At 36.1% G+C, this 9,691-nt stretch overlaps 1 protein-coding gene across 1 annotated transcript in view; it reads left to right on the forward strand.

Annotated features, from left to right (window-relative positions):
• Positions 1–3,454, forward strand: part of LOC107599982 (globoside alpha-1,3-N-acetylgalactosaminyltransferase 1-like) — a 31,284-nt gene extending 27,830 nt beyond the window's left edge. Inside the window, exons 3-5 of the mRNA XM_016291736.1 lie at positions 1,386–1,415; positions 1,516–1,653; positions 2,705–3,454. Of these exons, the coding sequence (XP_016147222.1) occupies positions 1,386–1,415; positions 1,516–1,653; positions 2,705–3,395 (859 nt within the window). The 3' untranslated portion in view covers positions 3,396–3,454. The remainder of the gene's footprint in view (positions 1–1,385; positions 1,416–1,515; positions 1,654–2,704) is intronic.
• The last annotated feature ends 6,237 nt before the right edge of the window (positions 3,455–9,691 follow it).

The raw sequence follows: 9,691 nt of genomic DNA on the forward strand, positions 1-9,691 counted from the left end.
TTGCAGCTCAATGTCTATTACAGTATACATAAATTAAATTACAGACACAGATGTATAATTCAGCAATGAACTTTTGGGGGAAAATAATTTTCATTTTACTTCTGTAAAGTATTCTTGCAGTAGATGAAAAGCACTAGAAAAATTCAAATACCAAAGAATTGTATGAACTTGGCATGCACCACAATACAGTACCGTAAAAAATACAATAAAAAAAAGCATCCTCTGCACTTTTGGCCAAATTGAATTACAGTATACAGTACTATAGCAGTTTCTTGGTCTCCTGACACAAGAACATCTGCACATTTGGCCAAATTTCATTAATGTATATACAGTACTATAGCATTTTCTTGGTCTCCTGACACAAGACTAGCTATATCTCTAAGCAGTCATTTCTCAGTTCTGCAAAAATGCAGTACACATAAAAAATGGTCACAAATAAAATTTGACAGTCACACGCTTGAAGGTGTACAACATGTGCTACAGTTTACTGTACATATAGAATAGTGACATTTCCATTATCTAATGTATCTTACTGGTACTGTACTGTAATTATACTGTATGTGTAAGTATAAAACCCCTGTAGATGATTGGCTCAGCTCGAGCACTCTCTGTTGTTAGCATGCAGAGATTCTGATTGGTGTGTTATCATCAGTTTTGCTACCTAATGTTTAACTACTCATTGTTAAACTTTTTGAGAAATGTGTCTTTGTTTTGAAAACTGAATTATGAGTTTGGGGGGAAAAATGGCAACTAAAATCAGTTATATTAACAATCGAGAAAACTGCAATACAACTAGATTCTTACCTAACTCTGCTATTCGTTTCCGTGATCGGCATCTTCTTATTGATTTCATGTTATTGTTACGGCTTATATCCATGATGAAAGTGGAGCGAGCGGTCAGAGAATCGGATCACCAAACAATTACGCAATGAATCTCAGACATAGCCTATCCGCATGGGATTAGATTTCTCAGAGGACTTCTGAGTTACCTGAAAAGCAGTAATTATCTGATTCACGAACAAATGTAAAAACAATTCGTTAGTGAACTAGGCCACGCTTTGTGGTTTTAACTCAAAAAGATCTGGTTCATAAGAGTCATTTGTTAATGTAAAAGTAGCACATGAAACACTGCTTACATTTATATTTTATTCTGTGATAATTCTGGGGTGGCAGGTGGGCTGGCCACCCCGGTAGATCCGCCCCTGTGTGGAGTGTTGTGTATTATTGGTTAAATATAACAAATAATTGTGTCTAACTGGTCTGGCTGTTACAAGATGGTAGTATGCGGTTTAAAATTTATCAGTCATCTAACTACAAAAGCAGGTGGAGGATTAAAAGTCTAGAGCACTGAGGAATAACAAGTTTCTTATTTGTTTATTGCACAGACTTTTATACAGACAGCCCAGTGTGTTTGAGTAAGTACATAAATACTTAATGTATGCAAATAGGTTTTAAAATATCAGTTTTCAGTGCATTTGGATTTGCGTTACCTGCAATTGTATGTGATTTTTCCAGCTCAGAAGGCAACTTTCTTCCCATGGCACCATGGGTAGCCCCAATTGTACGGGAAGGAACTTTTGATCCCACACTGATTGATGCAATTTATAAGAAACAAAACATCACCATAGCAACTACAGTCTTCGCTCTTGGAAAGTGAGTTCCTTTTTTTCAGCGATCTTTATTTGCTATGTATGGTATATTTAAAGGTGCAGTAGGAGATCTTGGAAAATGCTAACTTTAGCCTGATAGCACTGAAAGCGAATGTCCCACCCTCCCTGCAATCGCCGTCCAAATCCACGCCCCCTGAACGCATTTACGCTCACAGACCAGAGACACCATTACTACAATAGGCTACATCAGCGGTTCCCAATTCCAGCCCATGTTCCGAAGTGAAGTAAACTTCAGCGGATTTCCCCCGCTCAGGGAGGAGGGAGCAATGAACTCTGTGTAGGGATCATATCGATCGGAACACAGTTCATGCACGTAGCTCACTTCTAACCAGCTGGCACGAGGACTGGATTAACCGCTGGGCTACATCATGTGTCATTCACCGGTGAGAAAACTTTAAAAGTACTACAATACCAGGAAGGAAGATCGGGTTGTTGATGTATGTCTGCCATTCTCGCTCTGTCTGCATGCGTGCAGTGAACGTGCTGATGACGTATCCTGTCTGCGCGAACCCAGTGTGCAGAGGTATGCTAATACATACGTTGACAGGCAGGTAGGAAAGCCAATTAAAAAGCTCGGACCGAGCGTTTTGATTGGACGAACATTTCTTGATCCTATGCCTTCCACAGAATATATAAATACAGACAAATAAATTTAGACCACTTAACTTAAAGGGGTCATATGATACCTTTAAGCCAGAGTTCACCCAAAATGCTAGGGTCACAGTTGTGTACCTGCTTTATTTATTTATTATTTATTTTTTTAAATATTTGTTTCGCTCATGCCTATGATTTTATGCCATAGTTGTCTCCACCTAAACTAAAAGGCCTGTTTTATCTCTAGATATTGTTAAAATTAGTTATTTGTTAAATATTGGAGTTTGCTATATGTTTGGGGGTTTTTTCAGTTAAACTTGGGTTCTTTATGGCACTTTGCCTGGGCTATCATTACACCGACGCCTTTGTATTTTTTATGGGGAAAAATTGAATTGCCATCTAATATATAATTTTTCTAGCTCTCTCCTTCTGTTTTTCAGGTACACACAGTTTCTTAAAAATTTCCTGGAGTCCGCAGAGCAAAATTATTTTGTTGGATTTCGTGTGCATTATTATGTGTTCACCGATCTTCCGGAATTGGTTCCTGCAGTGAAACTGGGTGAAGACCATCATCTGACGGTGTTGACAGTGGCTAGTTCTAACAGATGGCAGGAGATCAGTTTGCGCAGGATGGAAAGGCTGGAGAAACTGATCGAAAGTCAATTGGTCAATGAAGCCGACTACGTTTTCAGCCTTGATGTGGACACAAAGTTCTACGGGCGATGGGGGGCAGAGTCTTTGGGTCGTCTTGTAGGTGCCATACATCCATGGTATTATAAAACCCACCATGATTGGTTCCCATATGAGCGCAGGCCCGAGTCTCAAGCGTACATTCCTTATTCTGAGGGTGATTATTATTATGGAGGAGCTGTGATCGGTGGCTTACTGAAAGATGTATATCAGCTTGCTAAAACCTGCAAGGAACGCCTGGACATTGATGCAGCTAAATCCATTGAGGCGGCATGGCAGGAGGAGTCTCATTTGAACAAGTACTTCCTGTATAACAAACCCAGCAAACTGCTTTCACCCGAGTATCTATGGGATGACATAAAATCTAAACCACAAGAGATAAAAATCATCCGTTTCTCTCATGTTAATAAAAATTACTATGAAGTTCGTCCAAACCCATAGCAGCTGTTAAAGGGATAGTTCACCCAAAAGTCAAAAATACCCCATGATTTACTCGCCCTCAAGCCATCCAACAGTACATGTGTGTATATAACTTTCTTCTTTCAGACGAATACAATTGGAGTTATATAAAAAAAATGTTATATCCTTAAATGAAGATAATCTGCAAAGTTGTTTATCAAAAAAGTGCATGATAAATAAAGATATTGTCTCTCAAAAGAGAGAGTCGATTCTGAATCGCCTTAAGTTTTCATTTAGTGATGAGTGAATTTTTGCTAGAAAAAGATCCAGAGAAATAACATGCAAGTGTCTCAGAGCGGCAAAAGCTATGAAAAGAGTGACACTTTATCTCACAGAGTATGACGCAGCATGCAGAAGTGACATGCATGGTTGTTGTCACCACTAGAATTACCTACTGTAGCCAAAGCACAATAAACTCATTTAACCTCTTCCAGGGCCCATATTTACAAAATAGAGACTTCTGGGAATCCATACTCTGGTCTCAAGAGACCAACTCAATCATTTTGGATACAAAAGCATCCTAAATGTTCTGGTGTTGGTAGAGGAGGAGTACAGTGAGAAGTGCTTGGTACCCACAGTGACGTTCAGTGGTAGTAAAGCTTTTACATTGGGATGAATGAGTGCTGAAGGTGTGAGGGAGTTGTGCTTTATCAACGCTTGTGTAACACAGGTCAGAATTGAGCTGATCAGAAATAATAAATGTAATTTGAAATAATTATATTTTCATTTAAAATACCCAAAAAGGGTGATATGATGTGTTATGAACGGGAAAAAATAGTTAATAACAAATAAATGCAAACGTAATATTTTGTTATATGATGTTAATGTGCATTCTTTTATTCTTGCCCTCTGTAGCGAACCTAGCATTCTGGTCCAATTCAGTGTTTCTAATATACTGATAGCATTACCTGTTACACTTGCATTAATTCACACACCACTGTGTGATGCAATAAAAAAACTTGAAACAGAAGATGCTACCCTCCCCTCATTCCCTGCATTATTGGGATTTTTTTTAGCATGACAATGAATATATTCATTCTCCCAAGGTGAAAATCCTTCAGTGGACATGTTTACTCAGTCTTAACACTCTTGAGCTGCTGTGAGAGATTCTGTAGAGACGAGCTGAGCAACACTCCCCATTAAAGACCAGAGCATTTAAGGAGGTTGTCCAGGAGTTAAACAGGACAGATGTGAAAATTTGTCATGAACTTGTACACTCAGTGCCAAGAAGGGTCAGAGCAGTATACTTTAAGTTATGCAGGACATACTAAGTACTAGAATATTATACATTTTCTGAATTACATCTAGGGTGTACTCATTTCTGCAATCCTTCATTTAAACAAAATTGGCTAATTTACTTATCTTACAGAAAATATTGGCATATATTTTATTGTTTTTATTAAGTATATGTTTACATTTTGCCATCTTTCCATGAATTATATTAATTATATTAGTGATCATTAAGAAAATACATATTTTATATTTATTCAGAGTAGGGCTGTGTATCACCAGCAAAGATACGATACATATCACGATACAGAGGCCAAGATACGATACATATCACGATACAGAACTGCACTGAATTTCACCTCAGCAGAATTTAGAAAAACAGCTGTTTATTAAACACTTACTATAGTGCCATTTCTAACTATCTAACATTTGACCTCTGCATTATGAAGGGCCTCCATAACTGTACCACAGTACAATATAGGTAATGGCATATGTTTCATGTTTACATTGTGCACTCCCCACCAGGTACAATATTCTGATTGTTTGCATCTTGTTTTTAAGCCCCTAAATATACTGAACAAAATTATAAACGCAACACTTTTGTTTTTGCCCCCAGTTTTCATGAGCTGAACTCAAAGATCTAAGACTTTTTCGATGTACACAAAAGGCCTATTTCTCTCAAATATTGTTCACAAATCTGTCTAAATCTGTGTTAGTGAGCACTTCTCCTTTGCCGAGATAAGCCATCCACCTCACAGGTGTGGCATATCAAGATTAGACAGCATTTGCCTCACGCAGTGCAACACATCTCCTTCGCCTAGAGTTGATCAGGTTGTTGATTGTGGCCTGTGGAATGTTGGTCCACTCCTTTTCAATGGCTGTGCGAAGTTGCTGGATATTGGCAGGAACTGGAACACGCTGTCGTATACGTTAATCAAAGAACAAAAGGAAATCATTAACTGACTGAATATCTTTCGTAAATGTAATGAAGATTAATCAATATTTTATTTATAAAATAAAACTATACAGTGTTTTTAAACTTTTGATTTCAATTTCTGTACCTGACATGTGTTCAGTTTTATTTATTTATGCTATTGCCAATTAATTTGTTTACTTGTCTTTAACAATTTAATGTTTGAAATTTATATTAGTCTAGTTGTTTTTTTTCTGTGGTATTTTTTTTATAAAACCATAGACATAAAACTGAATAAATATGTTTGACATCTAAATATTTGACTTAAAATTTGTTTAATGGATTTTTTAATCTTATTGGAATCGGAATTAGGAATCGATAAGAATCGGAATCGATCAAATTCAAACGATACCCAACCGTAGTGATTGGTGGTATCATTGTTGCATTTATACAAGTCGGTATTACATATGGTGAAGAAATGTATTCTTTGAGTAAATGCAGTATTACTTCAATATCTCAAAGTATTACCAATACTACATTATACAGAGGTGTGTTCAACTGCATTGGGTTCTTTAGTTCATGCAGTTATGCCTATGTTCATATGGGAAATCTAATTACATTGCCTTGAATCTAGTAATATGAGTATTGTTTGAAGTGACAGTTGAATGTTATTTTATTGAGAATTTTGGTTTGATTTTAGACAATGTATGATGTGTCCACATTGCAACACTCACAGCTTGGTGCCGGTAACAGTAGTCTGTAATTTTGTGTTTCAATAGTCTTAGTTTATTTTTTCTTCTGCTTTACTATTTTGTCCTTGTCCTTAATTTGGTGTATTAATATTCTTTGTTTACATTTTCTTCCTGTCCTTAACATCAACCTGCCAAAAGGGACTACGGATGAAAATTAGCCAGTGTTGGCTAAATCTGGCGCATTTTACATATTTATGTACTATTAATGTGCATTGTCCCTGATTAAATAAATAAATGGAAAAAATGGAAAAGACAGCATGCAACCATGAAACAAAGTCAATGTTGTTTATTTTCCTTGATTTTCATATCCATGTATTCATTTATCTCCATTTTGTTTAAACTTCCTTCCAATTATAATTTTCATATTTATATATTCATATTTACTTTATTCTTTCATTGTCTTTTGCTTGTTCTTTCATAAATGTGTTATTCCTTCTTCTAATATTGATATCTGATATAATCATTACTCGTCTGCTTGGATCTCACTACATCACTTCAAATTAACATTACAAAGTGATATCGATTCAACAGCATTTTTGCATCCTTAGTTAATGTTCAAATTTGAAATTTCAACAAACACTATGGTAAAAGCATTACATCAACTGTGCACTTTACAGTATTGTTGATTCTGCATCACAGTGGTTAAATCAACTTAAAATTTAAAAAAAATCAGTGGTAATATAATTGAATCAACATTATACTGTAATGTTGATTCTATGTCTATGTTGATTCAGTGCTGAAATTAACAAAAATTAACAAAAAAAATCAATGGTTATTTTGTTGCAATTTCTACTCTGCCCCTGTCTGTGCACTGATATAGAAATATATATATATAGGCCTATACAGTAGTCAACATTTGAAGTGGATCAAAAAAGCTCATCAAAGTCTACATTATACAGAGGTGTGTTCAACTGCATTAGGTTCTTTAGTTCATGCAGTTATGCCTATGTTCATATGGGAAATCTAATTACATTGCCTTGAATCTAGTAATATGAGTATTGTTTGAAGTGACAGTTGAATGTTATTTTATTGAGAATTTTGGTTTGATTTTAGACAATGTATGATGTGTCCACATTGCAACACTCACAGCTTGGTGCCGGTAACAGTAGTCTGTAATTTTGTGTTTCAATAGTCTTAGTTTATTTTTTCTTCTGCTTTACTATTTTGTCCTTGTCCTTAATTTGGTGTATTAATATTCTTTGTTTACATTTTCTTCCTGTCCTTAACATCAACCTGCCAAAAGGGACTACGGATGAAAATTAGCCAGTGTTGGCTAAATCTGGCGCATTTTACATATTTATGTACTATTAATGTGCATTGTCCCGGATTAAATAAATAAATGGAAAAAATGGAAAAGACAGCATGCAACCATGAAACAAAGTCAATGTTGTTTATTTTCCTTGATTTTCATATCCATGTATTCATTTATCTCCATTTTGTTTAAACTTCCTTCCAATTATAATTTTCATATTTATATATTCATATTTACTTTATTCTTTCATTGTCTTTTGCTTGTTCTTTCATAAATGTGTTATTCCTTCTTCTAATATTGATATCTGATATAATCATTACTCGTCTGCTTGGATCTCACTACATCACTTCAAATTAACATTACAAAGTGATATCGATTCAACAGCATTTTTGCATCCTTAGTTAATGTTCAAATTTGAAATTTCAACAAACACTATGGTAAAAGCATTACATCAACTGTGCACTTTACAGTATTGTTGATTCTGCATCACAGTGGTTAAATCAACTTAAAAAAATCAGTGGTAATATAATTGAATCAACATTATACTGTAATGTTGATTCTATGTCTATGTTGATTCAGTGCTGAAATTAACAAAAATTAACAAAAAAAATCAATGGTTATTTTGTTGCAATTTCTACTCTGCCCCTGTCTGTGCACTTATAGAAATATATATATATAGGCCTATACAGTAGTCAACATTTGAAGTGGATCAAAAAAGCTCATCAAAGTTGTCCTAAGACGAGAACGGGTATTGTTTTGGTCTTAGGACAACTTTAATGAAAGGTTTCGATCCACTTCAAATGTTGACTACTGTATACATACACACAATTTAAGGTAAAACAAAGCCTTTTTACATTTTTATTTCTAAAAAATCCTACTGTGTGTCATGGCATTTTTGATTATATTCACAATATAGAAATCCCAAGACCATGACCGCTTTTATCCTTTTATCCATCACCGCTTTAAGTGACTTTCAAATGAGGAATGCAACAAGTGATTCATAATAAAGAGGTAGGCCTACAATGCAAACCTTGTAATGCAAAGTTTCAGACATCGTTTAGAATAAAACCAACCAGATCAGGGAGGGATTCAGGAAAAGTGAAAGTTTTTTTTTCTTAGTAGAATGCAGTTAGTGCTCACAGCTGTCTCTTGAATGTTATGCAGGGATTCAGCATTCTGGATGCAGTTAGAAAGATCATTCCACCAGCAAGGAACAGTGAACGCAAATGCAAATGCCTCTCTGTGATGGTACCACGAGATGTCGCTCACTTACCGATCTCAAGCTACCGGAGGCGATGTGGACTGGTAAGAGCGAGCCGTGATTGTGCGTCTATAAGCAAGCAAACATCAGTGTATTGAACTTGATGCGAGCCGCAACAGCTAGCCAGTGCAAAGAGATGTGGGTCTCATGCTACACAGTGCACAGCATAAATGAGTACACCCCCTCTGAATTAGTGCTGTGTTCAAAATATCGATACGACGATGTATCGTCACAGAGATTTGACGATACGAGCATCGATACAGCTAGCCCTGTATCGATATTGTGGCACGTGTGCAGCAGTGGACTGAATTTTTTTTTACAACGTTTAAAATTGAGTCGAAAAGTGCGAGGTTTCTAAAAAAGAATGATTAGAGCATATATAGGCTACAACACGGTTTAATCTGGCCACAGAGGAACACAACTGGGTTGCCAGATATAAAGAGACGTAATCCCCGAAACAGAGCTTCACACTTGCGCAATACGGAAATATCTGCTAAATGTGTTACTTATCTTTGTCAACCTGGCAACCATGTGCACACGCGCTCTCTCGCTGTGGATAAACGCGCTTGCTTTCTGAAAACCCCGTTTAGCTTGCAGTTTAGCGATCTCCACTTCAATATTCTATTCTCAGAAAATTGTAATTCATCCGAGTGTTCATCTATGAAAGAGAGAATGAGAGAGGCTGTGTATGTATGAATTACCACCGTTTTGCCGCGTTTCTCTATTAACAGTAACGCTGTGGCTTTAATTCCTTTAGTGACAATGATGTTACCAGCTCCTTGTTGAAAAAGATAATGTAGCTCTTGAGCGATTAAGCTATTTAGTTGATAAAACTGCGGGGCAGCGCTAAAAAGTTTGTTCCTGAATGTC

Source organism: Sinocyclocheilus grahami, unplaced genomic scaffold, assembly GCF_001515645.1.
Source record: "Sinocyclocheilus grahami isolate Dianchi unplaced genomic scaffold, SAMN03320097.WGS_v1.1 scaffold275.1, whole genome shotgun sequence".
Lineage (NCBI taxonomy): Eukaryota > Metazoa > Chordata > Actinopteri > Cypriniformes > Cyprinidae > Sinocyclocheilus > Sinocyclocheilus grahami.